This window comes from Geotrypetes seraphini, chromosome 6, assembly GCF_902459505.1.
Source record: "Geotrypetes seraphini chromosome 6, aGeoSer1.1, whole genome shotgun sequence".
In the NCBI taxonomy this organism is placed as follows: domain Eukaryota; kingdom Metazoa; phylum Chordata; class Amphibia; order Gymnophiona; family Dermophiidae; genus Geotrypetes; species Geotrypetes seraphini.
In genome coordinates this window covers 111684659-111704704 of record NC_047089.1, presented here as the reverse complement: position 1 = coordinate 111704704, position 20046 = coordinate 111684659, and the positions used below count along the sequence as shown (strand labels likewise).

The 20046-nt window shown below is 41.8% G+C and overlaps 1 protein-coding gene across 1 annotated transcript in view; it reads right to left on the bottom strand.

Annotated features, from left to right (window-relative positions):
* HERC2 (HECT and RLD domain containing E3 ubiquitin protein ligase 2) overlaps positions 1 to 20046 on the bottom strand; it is a 3346202-nt gene that overhangs the window by 2916043 nt on the left and 410113 nt on the right. Inside the window, 2 exon segments of the mRNA XM_033948978.1 lie at positions 1597 to 1790; positions 19015 to 19266. Coding sequence (XP_033804869.1) covers positions 1597 to 1790; positions 19015 to 19266 — 446 coding nt within the window.

Genomic DNA, 20046 nt, shown 5'->3' with positions numbered 1-20046 from the left:
AGGGAAATTACTAATGAAGTAAAATTAATAGGAAACCATGTGATTTCAATAGAACCAATAGAATATTGTTGAAGTATGCAATTTGTAAATAGATTGTAATTGGAAGATGTACCATCTACGTATCTCTATATATAAAACCCTAAGCGCGCATGCACTGTTGAAACTGCGTGATTCCTGGTGCCGTGAGGTGTGCTTCTGTGGAAGTCCTCACGGCGCCTGCGCTAGCTGGAGGAGCGTGTGCCATGGACTCCTTCCTCCCGCTGCCGCTCCTCTTCAAAGAGGCCTTCTGAGGTTTGCCAGCCGCTGTAGTGAACCTTGCAGGCCGCTCTCCACCTTCCCGATGGCGAGCAGTACCGGGGCAGGACGATCTGCGCCGAGAGGACCAGCTCCAGTTGGAGGCATGGAGGGAGGGTGGGGTGGAAACGGAAGGGGGTCAAGGAGTAGGCAGGCATTGCACAACAGGAGACCAGGGGGGAGAGGGAAAGGGGGCTGCTTTGGGGGGAAGGGGGCCACGGAGCACACAGGCATGGTAGAACAGGGGACCAGAGGAGAGGGAAAGGGGGCTGCTTTGGGGGGGAAGGGGGCCACGGAGCACATAGGCATGGTAGAACAGGGGACCAGGGGAGAGGGAAAGGAGGTTGCTTTGGGGGGGAAGGGGTGTGCTGGGGGCAGACAGCAATCATCGGGGGGGGAACAGAAGGGGGCCATGGAGCACGCAGGCATGGCACAACAAGGGGAGAGGGAAAGGGGGCTGCTGGGGGCACAAAACAATCATGCTTTGCTCTGGGAAGGGGGAGACACAGAAGGGGGCCACAAAGATACAGGCAGGCATGGCGCAACAGAGAAATAAAGGTAGGTAGGGGGCCAAGGAGAGACACAGACAGAATGAATGACAGACAGCGTCCAAGCAGAGAGAGACAAAGAAAAAAACCCAGACAGACATCTCTAGCACCCGTTAATGTAACAGGCTTAAAGACTAGTGTTTAATAATGAATTAATTATGTCAATTCCCAATAAAATGACCAGTCACGGTAATACGATGAGACTTGACTGTGAACTTACTAACTTCAGTAAGCAGTCAAATACCCCTCAAAGCTTTGACTATTTAACCACACCTTTTTGAGAGATTTCTTTCTTTGATCTCCTCTGAGATAGAATTAAGAACTGAGGAATATATGAAAGAATTGGGAAGCATGTATGTAGCCTGTCCACATAGTTTTTTCAACCAAACAGTTTGGTGCCATGACTCGGATCTATATCATCTTTTTGTAGTTTTACAAGTCCCAATTTTTTTTAACCAGAACTTTCATGTAACCAACAAAAAATAAAATTCAAATAAATACTGTAAACTTGGCACGCCGCACCTGAGTATGCCCATGCTTTGTCTACCACATGTCCAGTAGTTTGTCTGGAACAGTTTATGGTATGGCATAGTATGGGGTATAGTATTAGTTAGGCGTATTTTTAATAGTAACTCTCAAGTAACCAGAAACTACATTTATCCAGCATCTATCAATCCCCATGGGTGCCAGTTAACTGAGAGTCTACTGTAATTAAACAAAAAAATAACATATATATGCACTGAGTATGACTTACCTGAGCAGGCCCACAGGAGATTCCAACAATGTGTTTCCTGTCTAATCCCGAAAGAGAAGTGGGTTCAGGTTTGGAGATACGTAAAGTATCAAAATGTTGACATTGATCATTGCTCCCCCAACTGTAAACTTCATTATCTTCAGTAAGTGCTAGACAGTGCATAGAGCCAACAGCAATTTCAATTATTTTTTTACCTGTAAGGAAATATTGAGGAAACATGGAATATATTCCAACAACTTCAGCTAGGCTGGAAAACCTTATGTAAAGCATCCAGCATCTCACTAGTCCAGTTAATTTATGGGCAAATACAGAATCTTTGGGCATAGTTCATCAATTGCAGGAGAATTATCAACATAGTAAATTACATCGGATAAATATCCACACAGTCCATCCATTCTGTCCAACAAGGTGGCCAGAGCTGCGACTGAAACTCTGCATAGGCCTCAGTCACCCATGTTTTATATAAAATATTTTTATTATTGTGAGATTATGTATGCTTAAATTATATCCCGCCTAGAATGGTTGGATCATGTGGAAAAAATTTTTTTTAATACATGAACACTGGTTGTCAAGTCTTCAACATACCAACCATATAGGCAGTCAAACTCAATGGGGATGATATCGAGTTATAACCAAGACTTCGAGTATTGATAACATTATTCAACTTACCAATTGGCAGAACTTGAATCAAATTTGGAATCAATTCACCATACCACCTAAGCTTATGACCCATGCCCACACTCCCTTCTGTACTCAGTGAAAGATCCTTTCCTCAAATCAATTCTTCCCTTAATCAATGCCTCATTGTATAAAGGGGAAGTTTCAACACCCTGGAAATCTGCAGTGATCAAACCATTGCTGAACAAACTCTCCCTAGATCCAGACACACCAAGCAACTATAGGCCAGTTTCTAATCTTCCCTTCGCATAAAAGCTCCTTGAAAAAACAGTGCTCCATCAAATAACTACATTCATCAAGAACCAGAATGCTCTCTCCACTCACCAATCTGGATTCAGGAGTTATCACAGCATCGAAACAGTACTTCTAGATTTAATACATGACTGCTGGAGCTACATGGACAAAAGGTCAGGATATACTTTTCATCCAACTGGACTTGAGTGCAGCTTTTGACATACTTGACCATGAGATAACTACTATCCAGATTATTTGAGATTGGGATCAAGAATACAGCACCTTCCTGGTTCTCATCCTTCTTGGACCAAAGACAACAACGTGTCCCAGCAAACTCGGTACAGTATTCTCTAAACCGAAAACCGCAAAATACAGAGTACCCCAAGGTGCGCTTTTATCCCCACTTCTATTCAACATCTACATCAGACCAGCACTTGATATTGCAAAGAAACATGGAATCAACATATACTCCTTCACTGACGATATACAACTCTAAACCCCACTGGGCTTTGGTTCACTGGAGCCTAGTTATTAAAAAAAGGTACTTCACAGAAGTGACGAACTTGCCCATAGTAAGCAATCAAATTTCACATTTCATTATTCCAGAGAAAAGATGAAACTGGTCACCATCCAGGGACCAGTTTATATGCCAAGTAGTTTATACTAGTTTTGCGTCGCACATTTTAAATAGAGAAGGATACCATACAGGCGGTTGTTTTATACCTTTCGTTGTGGTTTATTTTATACCTTAGCAACCATGGACCTCAGAAGAAGGTGTGTTTTCCGAAAAACGGACCGTGTCAGGTCCCTTGGTTTGTTATAAGGTGGTATTTTCAACTGCATAAATATTTGTTATAATAAACATTGCCTGCATCTCGTACATAGGAGTCTGCAGTTTGTTTTTTGTTTCTGTTATATTTCAGTTTCATATAAACTGGAGGAGAGTGAGAGGGGATGGAGGAAGAGAAATGCTGCTGCTGCACCTAACTGGGGAGAGAGAGGGAAGGAGGGAGAAGGAAGACCAGGAAGGGAGAGGAAAGAGAGATGCCAAGACCATGGGAGGGAGGGAAAGGAAAGGCGATACTAGACCATGGAGGGAGAGATATCAGGGCAGGGAGAAGGAAACAGATGCCAGACCAGGGGAAAGGAAGGAAGGAGGGAGGGAGGGAGGGAAAGGAAGGAAGGAGGGAGGGAGAGAAAGGAAGGAGAGGAGATGCCAGATACTGGAGGGGGAGGGGGAAAGGAGAGAGATGTCAGGGCAAGGGGGAGGGAAGGGAAACTAAGGAGACAAATGCCAGACCAAATGGAAAGGAAAGAGAGGAGGTGCCAGAGAAGAGAGGGAGAGATAGGAGAGGACAGTGATGCCAGGGCATGGGGGGAGGGAAGGGAAGGAAATAGAGATACCACCATGGGGTGGCGTGGGAAGGAAGGAAGGATGGAAGGAAAGGAGAAGAGAGAGATGCAAGAGCATAGGGGAGGGAGTGGAGACAGAAAAATGGAGAGGGGATGAAGCTGAAATGAATCATGTACAAAGGAGAGAAAGGGCATAGGATATACAGTTTATTGAAGCGACATAAAAAGAGGGAAGATGCCGTATGGAAGAGAGAGAGGGCGGACACTGGATGGAAGGGGCAGGAAGAGGGTAGACAGTAGATGGAGGAGGTAGAGAGAGCAGAGGCTGAGTGGAAGGGGCAAAGACAGAGAGCAGATGTTGCATGGAAGGGAGAGAGGACAAATGCTGTTTAGAAAGAAAAGAGTGAAGAGAAGATGATTAAAGCAGAAACTACAAAAGGTAGTAAGAAATTTTGTTGCTTTACATAGAATCAAGTAATATTGTAACTGTATTGATAAAACTTTATAAATAGGAAATGGAAATAAGGCAATTTCTTTTGTACTAAACCCCTTTCCTCAGGTCAGGACAGGATACCATAACAGCAGTATACTATACTGTCTTGAAGAAAGATTTGGCCTCTGAAAGCTAATTGAAAAATGGATTAGTCCAATAAAATGGTATTTTTATTTCTCATTATTTGTTTTATTTTTATTTGTTAATTTGTAAAGTGGTGATTGTTATGTATCAGTTTTTTTCAAATTTACATCTACTGTCTTTATATTTTGCACAGTATTAAGGGACGTGTCACTGTATCTGTGGTGTTGCATTGTATGCAGTCTGGTTTCTTGGCGTTTCAGTTTAACTTTTGTTTACATATTTCTATTTTTAATTTGTGATTATTCCATATTGGGCAAGGGTGTTTCTGTCTTCTATGTGTATGAAAAGGACATGGTTTTCTGTCAAATCCTGCTTCTATAAGTTGCATATGATTCGTTCTATTTCTACATTTTTAGAGCCAAAATCTCTCAACATACTGATTCATTCACTAATTATTACAAAACTAGATTACTGCAATTCTTTATTAATAAATATCACCCAAAAAGAAAAGAGGCGTCTCCAGATATTGCAAAATACTGCCATTAAACTGATACATAACCGAAAAAAATACGATCACGTTACACCACTTTTGATCGAATCTCTTTGGCTCCCTGTCAGTCATCGCATTACCTTTAAAATCTTACTTTTAGTCTTTAAAACTCTATCTTCAAATGAACCTCAATTCATTAATAAACTACTTATTCCGCATAGGATATCTCGTTCCCTTAGGTCCATTAGCCAAAAACTTTTAGCAGTTCCCTCAATGAAAATTATTGGAACCCGTCGTCATGACATTTTTTCTGTAATGGCTCCACAATTATGGAATGCCCTACCCCAATATCTTAGAGATGAAAATGACTTAAATCGTTTTAAAGGCAATCTAAAGAGCTTTCTTTTTAAAGATGCTTTCAACTTATAAATATATTCATTTTTCTTTTTTTTTTTTTAAAAAAAAACCCCTCTTTATTCCTCCTTCCCTATTATTTTTACCATTTATGTCTTCTTCTATACCTAATAATAATAATTGTAGTTCAGCCCTTCTTCTCCTTATATATCTGTAAGTTTCTATGTCAGTCTGTTTAACCCGTTATTTACTGATTAAATTGATATAAATTTATATTTTATTTGTTTTAATTTGTACATCGCTTAGTAAAATTTAATAAGCGATTCATTAAGTTAAAAATAAAAAACTTGAAACTTAGCATTGAGTGTACAAGATCAATTGACTGCAGGATCTGGCTTGTTTAGTTTTACAATGTGTGTGTTGGTGTTCTAGTGCTCACTGCAGTGTTTAAGATGCTGCCTTTTCCTAGGTGTACCCTTGTTGTGTGGCTCATGCATTATTAAAAATAACTTTTTTTTTTTTTAAATTTTATATTTTATTCATTTTCACATCAAAGATCAAAAAGAGGAAACTTTGATACAGGCAACAAAATACATTCAGGAAATTATTATCAAGACATAAATTCCAGTACAATGATCATAGTCCACATTAAGGGAGAGTAGAATCATACACAGTCAAGGGTAGTTGAATTAAAGAAAAACTAAACTCAGTCATATTTGCATATGCCTCAAATATACAGGGTTCTTTGGTTAATTACATTAGGGCCTAAGTAGTTGTAATTATAGAGGGGTCAGGAGCCCTAATGGCAGCCTTATCTTCCAAGAAAAGTTGCAATTGTTCTGGATCATAAAAGATATACTTATTTGTTTGGTAGGTAATACAACATTTACAAGGAAACCTAAGTTGAAAGGTTGCTCCCACAGCCAAAACTGACTGACGAAATGTCAGAAATTTTTTACGCCTAAGCTGCGTCCACTTGGAAACATCAGGAAAAATTACAATTTTGTGATTATAAAATTCAACATTCTCAGTTCTATAATAAAGACGAAGAAGAGCTTCTTTATCTTGTAAGAAAACAAACGTTACTAACAAAGTAGCTCTCGCAGAAATCTCAATCCGTGAAGATTCTAACATCCCAGTGAGATCTAATTCTCCGGGATGGATAGTTGTCTTGTCCTTATCCTCTTCAACTATATTAAGATAATATAATTTTTGCAATGGTGGCATATTTGTCTCTGAAAATTTCAAAACTGAAGTCAAGAAAGAGTGAAAAAGTTCTCTCGGTGATAGTATTCTTGATACAGGAAAATTTAAAAGTCTCAGGTTTAAATTTCTATTTGCATTTTCTAAATTTTCAATTTTCCTGATCATTACATTTTTCTCCTTCATTTGAGAGTTTGATACAAGTTTTATTTCAGAGACAGTCTTCTCAATGTTATCCATTCTAGTTGATTGTTGTTGAATTTTCTCTTCACAATTATTAATTTGAACTGCAGTTTGTTGTGTTGAGGAAATAAATTGGGAGCATACCTGGTGAAGGCTCTCCATGGCTCCCCACAACGCCTCCATATCCACCACCTTCGGCTTAATCAGGGGTTTCAGAGGTTGAAGTGGAGAGAAGACTCCATTTCCCACACTCGTTGCTCCCTGAACGCCTCCTCCTCCCTCTGCCAATTGCTGGTAACCCGGCATAGCTTGTTCCACCTCTGGGGTCAAAGGCAGCATCATCGGGTCCAACAGGGATTCACTCCCCGACGTCTCCCGCTGACCCGCAGAACTGCCCGACATCATCCCAGGACGGGGAGGGATTACAGGACCCAGCAGGCTCAGCGAAAAATCACTGTCCAGTTCCGAGGTCTGCCCCCCTCGAAAAGCGGATTCGCCCTGACCAAATGGAACAGCAAAAGCTGTTATTGCTGTCTGGCGTGTTGTCGACGAGGCAGAAGAAGCTGGGAGATCACTCCTCTATTTACCCCTGCGCTTCGGCATTCTTGAGATATAAAAACCGGTAAGTAAATCTCCAAGGTAAAGCTAAGAACGCCGATGGAAGGGGAGCCTCTTACAAAACGTCTGTCCCTGACGCCATCTTGATTTCTCTCTCAAAAATAACTTTTTTAATATCGAGGAGGGGGATTTAATGACCACTGGATTTAATGACCCTATTCTAACCACCAAATTTCCCTGTCCCACCCCACCCGGCTACTTTTTCATGCCTGCTCTGCTCAAATAACTAAAGATAGAAACTGAGAACAATCAACATCAATAAAATGCCAACAGAAGCAGGGGAGCTCGGGTAGTACCCGTTTTGACGCTAAAAATAGCCAAAGGGCTGACTGACATCCAAGCTAGAGACTTGGAGCACAACAATCAGAATGAGACAGCAGGCAGGTGCAGAAATGACAGGATGGAGATCCAGAATGGTACATCTATCTACTGGAAAAGATATCAGCAAGGTAAGAACTTAAACTCTTTCCCAGTGCAATAGGTGTGTAATTCTGGACAAGCAGGACGCAAAAAAGCAGTCCCACAAATCTAGGCTGGGATGACTGTGCCGGCATATAGCAGGATGCAAAGGCAGAGATATCCCTTGTCACTACATTCACCCTGAAAAAGTCACTTAATCCCCCAGTGCCCCAGGTCCATTAGACAGAGTGTGTAGACAAAGTGTGAGCCCACCGGGACAGACAGGAAAAATGCTTGAGTATCTGAATGTAAACCATTTAGCCTATAAGTGGTATAAATACTATAAATAAATAAACTTAGCAAATGTATGTAGAGTGGACCAAGTCGCTGCCCTACAATTCTCGACTGGAGAGACAGCCTAGCTTCTACCCACGCCGAAGCTACACTTCTGGTTGAATGCACCTTCATGGAAACAGGCAAAGAACAAAAAGGTGGACAAGTTCTTCAGTCGAAGATCCAAGCCCGGAAGCGTGGGTCTGGATGCTCCTCTATAAAAATTCTTGGTGCTGCCCTGGTGGTTGACATATGACACCGCTGTAGCATTGTTTGAAAAGACCTGGACTGCCTGGCCTTACAAAGACTTTTGCAATTTCATTAGAGCTAGTCAAAAGGCTATGAGTTCCAGAAAACTGATTGACTACTTCATCTGTGAGGGCGACCAACGTTCTTCAATCAGATAACAGTTGCAATGAGCTCCCCAGCTGAGGAGACAATCATCACTACCACCCAGGATGCTATGAGAAGGGGCATGCCCATGGTAAAGGACTGAGGATGGAGCCACTCATCCATGCTGGCCTGGGCCTCTGTGGTCCAAAGTGGATACCTTTGTAATGAGTCTGTCTGTGGAGACCAATGCATGAGTAATGCATGATGATGAGGACATACATTGGCTCTCACCCAAGGACCTACATCTATTATGGCTGCCATTAAACCTAGGACTTGAAAATAGCCCCATGCTGACAGAGCTGGCTTGGTCAAAAGGCACTGTATCTGAGAACACAGCTTCGATCTGCGTGCCTCTGGAAGATAGTCATGGCTTGCAGCTGTGTCAAGCAAGACCCCCAGATACGCTAGGGATTGTGTCAGAGACAAATGGCTCTTTCAGTAATTCATAATCCAACCAAGATCCTCTGGGATACAAGTCACTTGATCTACCGTGCACCAACCCTTGGACAATGAAAGAGCCTGGATCAGCCAGTCATCCAGGTACGGATAAACTGCCACCACCATCACTTTGGTGAACATACAGGGAGTTGTCACCAAGCCAAAGAGCAGGGCCAAGAACTGGAAATGCTGCTCCAGGATATTAAATCTTAGGAATCTTCTGTGTTATGAGAAAATGGGAATATGCAAGAAGGCCTCTGTCAGATCCAGAGAGGCTATGAACGCTCCTGGAGCCACCTCCGCTATGATAGATCAAAAAGTCTCCATAGAAAAATGTGGGACTCTGAGCACTGCATTCAAGTGCATAAGGTCCAAAATGGGTCTCCAATTGTCAGAGCCTTTCTTTGGCATGATGAAGTAAATGGAGTATCTGTCCAAGTACGAGTTTTCAGGCAGAACTGGTTCTATAGCCTAAATGTCTAGCATCCGTCTCACAGTGACTTGCACTTGGGAATTTTTGTCCAGGCACCCCATGGGAGAGTCTACAAACCAATTTGTTAGAGATCTAGCAAATTCCAGCTTGTAGCCACTCTGGATAATGCCCAGAACCCAGCTTTTGGACGAAATCTGAACCCAGGCCTGCAGAAAATCCATGAGTTCGCCCACTATCCTGAGAGGGACCACCTCCAACCTGGCATCATTGCAATTTCTTGATGGAGGGGACAGCACGGGGTGCTGAAGACCGGTTGTGTCTGGGTCCAGAAAATCTCTGTCTAATTCTAGGAGAATCTCTAGAGAGTGGAGATAGAAAATTACCGAGTATATTATCTTTTTTCCCCCAATAAGATTTTATTGAAAATTTTTGAAGAAAACACAACACAAATAATATAATACAATAAATAAAGTCAAAGGGTGTCATAATATACAATACAAATTAAATACAATAACATTCAATCTATGAATTTAAGTAAACAATTCCATATCTTATTAAACTGTCTCAAACAACCACGCTTAATCGCATAAATTTTTTCATATTTGCTATATAAACATAAAATATTCCACCAGTGAAACTTTTGTTTACGAGCATAATTTGTTCCAGAAGCATGCTCGTTAGCCATAGGAAGTAAGGGAAACTCGCTTGATTCGTGTGCCCCCACCCCCCGAGGCCACCGGCGCTGCTTCACCTCACCCTCCACCCCCGAGGCCACCAGCGCTGCTCCACCACCCCACCCCCCACGAACCGGCATCCCCACCCGCCCAAATCGAGTTAATTCCCCGTTATGTGAGTTATGATCTGCGAGAATATTTTGCTCGTCTTGCAAAACACTCGCAAACCATGTTACCCGCAAAACGAGGTTTGACTGTATTCAAATTTAGAAAGATCCTTCCAATTAATTAAAGTTGTTTTAATGGTAATCCTTATTAAGTTATTCAACAATTTTGTCTCAGAGGAGCTTAATGAAAACTGTAAACTCAAACCCCCCAGAAAAATTATTGAATACCTTAATGGCTCTGATATAGGAAGCAAATCTGAAATTATTGACTAGATCTTATTCCAATAATCAGACACATAAGGGCATTCAATCAACATATGTTCTAATGTTCCAATCCCGTCTTTGCATGACTAACAGAATTTTCCACAGGAGGTATCTATCTTTGACACTTTAACCGGGATCCAAAGAGCCTTATGTAGTAAAAAGAAGGAAGAGGTGGTGGAAACAGGGACTGTGTCTGAATTCAAGAGGGCCTGGGATAGGTACATGGGATCTCTCAGAGAAAAAGATAATGGTTACTGTGGACAGGCAGACTAGATGGGCCATTTGGCCTTTATTTGCCATCATGTTCCTATGTTTCTAAACTCGCCGAGTGTAATGACTGATCTCCAAACCGATTTCCATTGAGACTCATCTAAATGTATAGTCAGATCAAACTCCCAAGATCTTTGTGTTGGTGCCTTACACGTGCTCAACTTCAATCGTTTATACCTGTGTCCTACAAACTTTTCCAGGCGGCGGCAAACTAAATGCAGTGCCCCGGTCAGAAGGTACCCAGAAGTCGATGTGAAGATGTCACGCGCATGTGTGATGTCATCGTGTCAATGTCCACACATGCACTTAGACTCGTCTTGCCGCAACCTCACCGTTAGAGGGTTCCAGGAAGTGCAGGGAGAAGAGGAGAGATGCCAGCCAGGAGGAGAATCGTCCACGCCAGCTGATTTCCTACAGGATGGGCCTCTCGCCACAAGAGGCACGTCCTGTAGGCAGGCAGGCATCATGGATGACTCTCCTCCTCACCAGTGTGTTGCGGCACACCAGAAATCTCAGGAGGAACACTGGTGTGCCGCTGCATACAGTTTGCAATACACTGGTTTATACCATTGAGTAGCAGCACCCTTACAATTACATAAAGAAATTAAAACAACACTATAGAGTCAGGGATCTCAAAGTTCCTCCTTCAGGGCTGCAATCAAGTCGGGTTTTCAGGATTTCCCAAATGAATATGCATTGAAAGCAGTGCATGCACATAGATCTAATGCATATTCATTGGGGAAATCCTGAAAACCCAACTGGATTGCGGCCCTCAAGGAGGGACTTTGAGACCCCTGCTATAGGTGGATCCAGATGTTACTTTGTATACAGTCAGTCCATCCTCAAATTAAGACCTTAAAAGGACAGTGGAGTGTGTTTCCCTTTACATTTCTTTATGCCGAGTATATTTTCATTAAAATTAGAGCAACCAAAGCCCCTAGAGCAGGGGTGGGCAACTCCAGTCCTCGAGGGCCAGAATCCAGTCGGGTTTTCAGGATTTCTGCAATGAGTATGCATTGAAAGCAGTGCATGCAAATAGATGTCATACATATTCATTGAGGAAATCCTGAAAACCTGACTGGATTCCGGCCCTCGAGGACCAGAGTTGCCCACCCCTGCCCTAGAGGGTCTGGGTCTGCTATCAGGCAAAGTCCTGGGTTAACTTGTCTATTACACAAGAAATAAGATCATCCAGACTCTTTCTTAATAACAACTGTCTCTTAAAAGGAAGTCTGCTGAGAGTAGCTTTAGAGATGGAATCTCCAGCCCATTAACTGATCAAGAGCATTCTGCAGGCAGAGACGGAATAAGCTGACGCTTTACATGAATATTAACATAAAGAGCATCCGCCACATAATCTACTCGACAAAAAGAGCTAAGGAATGGGCTCCTCTCCTTCGTGCGCCAGAGTACGTAGCCTGGGAAGACAAGCACGAGTCACAAAGGATGCTGCTGAGGCTGCTTTGATTCCTAAGGCTAACATCTCAAAAATTCTCTCAAGGACCACATCCACACGGCGAACCTGCATATCCTTGAGCACCACAGCGCCTTCACTTGAAAGAGAGGTGCACTTAGTAACCTGTGCAACCAAGGAATCCACTTTAGGCTGGATAAAAAGCTGCTGGCTCTCCTGAGGGAGAATCCCATTGCTCAGTGACTAAGACATTAATGTCTGAATGCCAGGGAAACATATTGGACTGAACCCTCACTCCACTCATAAGAGAGGAGGAAGTAAAATGGAACCACCTTAGAGTCTAAATTCAGCTCATGCAGGGACTCAGAAATAAGAACCAGCAGAGCTGTAGGCTTCAATAAGCACATGACAATGGGATCATCCCCAGGATCCAACTCCAGAACAGGATCCAAAGCACTAGACTGTGGGCCTGCATCCCCCGAAACAGGAGGCACATCTTGAGACAATAAGAGAACATTGAGAGAGACTCATCATCATCTGTGCCCCCAAGCATACAATTGCATTACATTAGTGATTTCTATTCCGCCATTACCTTGCGGTTCAAGGCGGATTACATATGAGTTGTCAGGAAATTTAGGAGTACATTAGGAGTTGTCTGGACATTTTCGTAGGTGCTAAAGGGTGAAGTGGATTGCAAATGGGGTTTGAGATGGATCTTGCTGTGTTAGTTTGTCATTATGGAGTTTTTCAATAGCAGGGTTTTTATTTATTTTCTGAAGGTTTTGTAGTCTGCAGTTGAGATCAGTAAGTTGGAGAGTTGGTGGTCTAGTTTTGCCGCTTGGGTGGCTGAGGCCCTGAGAAGCGAAAGACTGAGAGGCAAATGCACCCAGAGGGTCCGTGTGCAGTGTCTGAAGAGCAGCCCAAATATCTCTGAAAGACAGCATTCCTGAAAGGCTTTCCACATTAAATTGAGTTATTCAGGTGAAAAAGCTGTACCAGATAAAACAGAATCACTAGATGTTGACTCAAATTTGCATCTATCTGGCTCTGTGGCTTTTGTGCCTTTTCACACAGGACAGTCACCGTTTTTAGGACCAGAAAAGAAAACTGTTTGAACCACCAAGCTAGCCACCCTTTCCTCAGCCCACGAACGCAAAGAAGATGCTAAGCTGGACACTCCTGCCTCTTCTACACCAACAATTCCCTTTCCGGTTTAACCTGTCACGTCCACAGCAAATGGCTTTGCAATCTTTAACTATTGATAATAGCATTGTTATCAGGCCAACTGATAAGGGAGGAGGAGTGGTTATTCTAGATACAGAACAATATGTTACAGAAGCCCATCGTCAGCTAATGGATACTGTATATTATGAGGTTCTTTTTCAAGATCCAGTACAAGACATTCAGGATGTAATTTCGCACCTGTTGGTACAGGGGGTTGAGTCGGGAGTCATAACTGAGAGAGAATACAGGTTCCTACATTGCAAACATCCAAAAACTCCAGTCATTTATTTTGTGCCAAAAATACACAAATCACTGGAGAACCCCCCAGGTAGACCGATAGTCTCGGGTATAGGGTCTATTTTGGAACCATTGTCAGCTATGTTGGACTCCTATCTTAAAGATCGGGTTCCTCTCGCCCCTTCATATATACTAGACTCAGCAAGTATGATAAAATTTCTGGATACACTTACTAATATCCCACAAGGTGCGATATTATTTACCTTGGATATCACTGCTCTGTATACAAACATACCTCAGAGTGATGCTATTACTATCATCAAGGAGGAACTCCATATGTTGGCCATTTCTGGTGCCAAGATAAGTTTTTTGATCAATCTGGCTTCAATCGCACTAGGCATGAACTACTTCAAGTTTGGTGATGTGTTTTACAAACAAGTTAAAGGTACAGCGATGGGAGCTAAAATGGCTCCGTCCATAGCTTGTCTCTATGTATCCAAATTTGAAAAAACCTTTTTATATCCTTCAACACAGTGGCAACATTTGATGTGTTGGAAACGATACATAGATGACATTTTTGGAATATGGACAGACACCATGGATGAATTGTATTCATTTTTAGGATGGTTGAACAGCTGTGATGCTAATTTGCAATTTACCTTGACCAAAGATTACCACCAAGTGCCTTTTTTGGATATCAGCATTCAGTTAAGTAATGGTCAGTTCACAACAAGCTTATACCGGAAACCCACTGACCGGAATAACCTCTTGCAATATGATAGCTTCCATCCGAAACATCTAAGGGATAATATCCCTGCGGGCCAGTTTTTGAGACTTCGAAGATTGTGCACTTCTACACAGGATTACATTCTACAAGCAGAGGCTATGAAAGTCAGGTTTAAGGATAAGGGGTACCCAGTTTCTGTTATCAACAAAGCGTACAAGAGGGGGTTGTATGTTAACCGGACTTTGTTATTAGAATCACATTTAAAAAGTGATGAGCAACCTTTAGCGTGTGTCTTACCTTACTCTCATCTGGCGTTTCATATCAAACGCACTATCAAACGTCATTGGCATGTCATGCAGTACCACCCAGAGTTTCAGGAGCATCCGCGTTTTGCATTTTCCAGAGAGCAGAATCTGAAACAACGTTTGGTGCATTCTCAGTTTGTACACCCTCCTCAAGAGACAAGCACCAGCACAGGGGGGCACACCGTATGTGGGCATTGCAAAATGTGCAATGAATCTTTCCACCAATAGAAGATTTACTTCTGCTGTTTCAGACTGCAATACCAAACAAGTTGTATATATAATACAATGCCCCTGTGGGCTGAAATATGTGGGTTGTACAATCCAAAGCATCAAAACCAGTTTAATTGAGCACATTAGTAGGATCAACTCAGGCACGCTTGAAGCACCTCTTGTGCAGCATTGGATTCAACACCAACATGAGATCGCGGATCTAAAATTTTCTGTGTTAGACACAGTGATTACAACTAGAGGGGGTGACATACCTAAACTTCTGTGGCGTAAGGAACAAAGGTGGAATTTTGAGTTGAACACCCTTCACCCCAATGGACTGAATAACGAGATTGAGTGGGTAGCTTTTCTGTGACAACATTTTTTCCAGTATTTTTTCCAGTAATTTATTTACTTTTGCATTGACAGTGATTTACATGCACTTACACTCATAACCTTGTTGACGTGATGACGTCATCACGCTCCGTCGGAGGTCACCTCTCCTCCCCACTGTATAAAACTGTTGGGTTGAGCAGCGATCTCCGTCGTTTGGAGGTTTTGAAGTTAAAAAACGGTATGTGTATTGTGCTTTCTTTCTTCTCCTATTTTTGCCTAGAGGCAGTAAAATTTCCCCACACCGTTTTACATTTGAAATTTCAGCGGTGTGTGTGGTATTTATGATACATTTTTTGTAATTTTAGATCATCTCTTGGAATAATGTGGTTACAACAGAGGTTTCACAGTATGTAGCATCGGGTCTCCTGAAGCAGAATATTCGAAACGGGGCCGCGTTGAGACCCCTAAGAGCCTGTACAACCACAAACTTTAAAAAGCTTGCACAGATAAGTGTACAGTTTCCAATGAGCAAGAGTCTTTTTGTACAATATTTTTGAACAAAATTTTTTGTCGATTTACAAAATATTTAAACTGTTCACAATTTTACCAGTGGCTAGAAAGTGAAGTTCTACAAAGTAAAATGCAATGACTGGACGGTAATCTCCTACATGTGTGGCACAGCACACGGCGCAAGGATGCTCTTGAATCGTAAATTTGCACATTCTTGGCATGGATTATTGGTAAAAGAGTCCAAGGACTGCAGCCCAACAAGTTTTGAGGCAAAACTAGCAGATTTGAAGTTGTATTGAACTTTATAAAAAAAGACTGCTAAAATTCAATGTGGCTGTCATCAGGATTTTGGCACCAAAAAAACACTAGAAAGACAACAAAATTAAATGCAAAAACTAGCGAATTTTGCATTTTGGGGAAGGTGGGACAAAGGAGAACAAGTACAAGCCCTTGAAAACTGCAGTTTCTGTGACAGCCTTTACTCACTGTGACCTGGGCTGGGAAAGTGTTGCCTCAGCTCTGAATAGTAGCTAGAAATGGTGAAGAAATCACTGTCTCATCCAGAATATCTCTCTAATGCTGAATCTTCAAGCTGTAAGTCAGACATGGCATCTTAATGAACCCCCACCCCCACAGACCAACGAATATGCAACCAGAAAGGGGGGGGGGAAACACAGCCAGCACCCTGTGAAACACTGTCTCCTATGGACAGCCTGTGCTCAAAGCCCTGCCAAGCAGGTGAGGCACGTTAATTGGGGATGGCCCCAAGCTCCGAAAATGTTTCCGCCAACAGGTATCAAATGGGATTGGCTTGTCAGCTGCAGACTACGTTTGCTTCTTCTCCTTGCAGGGAAGCTCCAAACACCCAAAACTAAAGAAATCCGAAAAAAAACCTGAATAAAATAAAGAAAAAGGCAGAGCAGAACAGAAACACTCATGCGCAGAAAAGAAAAACCGTAGATGGTAGTAGAGTTCTTTGTGAAGTAGGAAGGTTACAGAAAAAATCCGGAGTTGATTCCTTCTGCAGAGGTTTGCAGCTTGGGGGAGATAACATAAGAGCATAAGAATATCCTTACTGGGTCAGACCAATGATCCATCAATCCCATTATCCTGTATTCATGGAGGCCAATCCAAGTTACAAATACCTGACAAATATCCAAATAGTAGCAGCATTCCAGTCCACTGATATGGGGCAAGCAGTGGCTCCCCCCCATGTCTGTCTCAACAGTAGACTATGGACTTTTCCTCCAGGAAGTTGTCCAAGCCTTTTTTAAAATCAGCTACATTAACCGCTCTTACCACATCCTCTGGCAATGCATTCCAGAGCTTAACTATTCTCTGAGTGAAAAAATATTTCCTCCTATTGGTTTTAAAAGTATTGCTCTAACTTTATTGAATGTCCTCTAGTCTTTGTAAATCTTGATGCAGTAAAAAAAAAAAAAAAAAAAATTGATCCCCTGTTGTACACCACTAAGGATTTTGTAGACATCTCAGACATCTCTTTTCCAAGCTGAAGAGCCCTAACCTCTTTAGTCTTTCCTCATACAAGAGGAGTTCCATCCCTTTTATCATCTTGATCACTCTTCTTTGAATCTTTTCTAGTACTGCTATATCTTTTTTAAGATAAGGAGACCAGAACTGAATGCAATACTCAAGGTGAGGTTGCACTATTGAGCGATATAGAGGCATTATAACATTCTTAATCTCGTATACCATCCCTTTTCTAATAATTCCTAGCATCTTGTTTGCTTTCTTAGCTGCCGCCACACATTGGGCAGAAGGTTTCAATGTATTGTCCACTTTGACGCCCAGATCTTTTTCTTGAGTGCTGACCTCCAAGGTGGACTCTAGCATCCATTAACTATGATTTGGATTATTCTTCCAAATGTGCATCACTTTGCATTTGTCCACATTAAATTTCATCTCTCTCTCTTGCTATATGAATTCTGCTGAGGATGGAGAGAGAAATTGAGCAGTACAGCTGATGCTAGTGGTTACTCTCAATTCTTCACAGCAAGTATAAAATTCTGCACTTTCTGTGGAGATAAGGAATTCTACCCAAATTCAGCATTGAGCAGTTGCACAAAATTTCTCCCAGAAGCACAAGGATAGCAACCACTACTTAAATAATAAAAATAACACTGCATGGTGAAGTGATTTTAGTAATCTGTTTTATACATCAATTAACCATGAACAAGTTTAAATTCGTTCCCTAGTCTACAGTTTTGGATGTTTCAATCTACATTTAAAAATACTGAACAGAATCGTAATCTAAAAGAAACATATTCAGTGGAAGCAAAGTAACCATTTGCAAGTAGAGTGGTGCCTCACACAACGAACTTAATTCATTCCAGGAGCAAGTTTGTTATGCAAAAAGTTCGTTATGTGAAACGCGTTTTCCCATAACAATACATGTTAAAAAAAATTATTCGTTCTGCAGCATAAAATATGCTAAGATGACATAAAAAAAGATAAATTTGTCAAAATGGTGAAAATGGTGGTCTTGCTGAGGCCAAACTCTTTGACGAGGTCACACTGTTTTACCCGACATTCACTCCTTCTAATTATTTCCCGTTTCATTTCAACAGAAATCACCTTCCTGCTTTTTTTAGAAGCCATGATATATAAAAAATATTGAGTTTATCTTAAAAGGACGAGAGAGGGCAGAGTCTCAGCGGCAAAAACTGGGACTTAACTTTTCTTTTTTTTTTTTTTTCTAGCATCGGGGAAGCGGCGAGAGTAGCTCCGCCCCCCCCCAACGCATCAGCAGTAGGCGCCGGGCCCCTCCATAAAAGGAGGCGAGCCGACGGTCCGCCACTGCACAGGGAGCCAGGCGAAGGGCTGTGAGAGAGGGCAGTTAAGCGCAGTGACTATCGACTGCCTGCAGTGCCTGCGCGGAAGGATGCAATACATCGGCAGCTCGGGCGACTTCGTTGTGTGAAATGAAGTTCGTTGTATGAATCAAGACATGAAGTTCGTTGTGTGCAGCGTTCGCTGTGCGAGGCGTTCGTTATGCGAGGCACCACTGTAACAGAGATTAATAATAAATACACAAATACACTTTAGAATTTTTCTCTCAGAAAATAGTGAACAATAAAGGTAAACATGAGATTACTTCAGCATGCGAAGTTATAAGCTTTGTCCTGCAAATCAAAAATGTTCATATTACCTACACTAAGGGCCTCTTTTACGAAGCCGTTTAGTGCAGGCCACTGCGGTAACGGCCCCGAAGCTCATAGAGATTTAAAGGGCTTAGGAGCTGTTGCTGTGCGGCTTTGTAAAAGAGGGGGGTAACTGCAACCCTTAAATGATTAAAGACTAATGGAACATTTAAGCAAGAATGAAGCACCTATTTTTTACACCTGAAAAATCTACAACAGCTACTCATGACACGTACCTTGCAAACTCTCCATGAGTTTGGGGTATCTGACATGTTCTTCAGTTCCATGGCCAAGTCTCTGATTGTCCCCTTTCCCCCAGGAATAGACTTGACCATCTTTTGTTAAAGCAACAGAAAATTGGCTTCCACAGTACACTTTAACAACATCCAGATCCTGTAGTTTTTCTATCACTTTGGGTGTCTTGCAACCATCACTGCCTCCTCTGCCTAACTTTCCATAGTCACCATCACCCCAAGACCATACCTGACCTGCAGAGAAAAGATGTTTTGTAAGAAAAATGCTTCAGTTTCAATATTTTAGAATTAAACTACATTCTAAAGCAGGGATGTCAAAGTCCCTCCTCGAGTGCTGCAATCCAGTCAGGTTTTCCCCAATGAATATGCATGAAATCTATTTGCATGTACTGCTTTGATTGTATGCTAATAGATCTCATGCATATTCATTGGGGAAATCCCGACTGGATTGTGGCCCTCGAGGAGGGACTTTGACAACCCTGTTCTAAAGCAAAAAAAAAAAAAAAGCAGCAAGTAGGCTCTTCAACTGAACTTTTATTTAATGCCATAAAAGTATACATAAGTTTATTTTTTATCTTTCTTTTTAAGGGGAATTTGCAGCCCAGAAATATTTTAGGCAATAAAAATGTCTATGTCGCCCTTTCAATTACTGCAAAATCCCAGAGATGTTTCTTGAAAAATAACTTAAGAATACAAAAAACTGAGGAATTAATAAAAAAGACTCGGAGAAATTTGATTTTGTAAAAACAGGGAAAGCAGTAACCACACAAGACATTTTATGAACTTGCCAAATAAACAAACAAGTTCCTACTTCAGCAGCTCAAAAAAAGGAACATTGAATAGGAGGGAGCGAATCAACCACTAACTCCAAATTAATAGCATATTACTTCACAGATTTTTATTTCCAATTACATACAGTATATCACAGGTTTTTAGCCTCATGCAAAGAGATCTGAATTGCCTGAAAAGAATTCATAATCCTGAGTTTAGATCCAGAGATATGTACATAGTTGA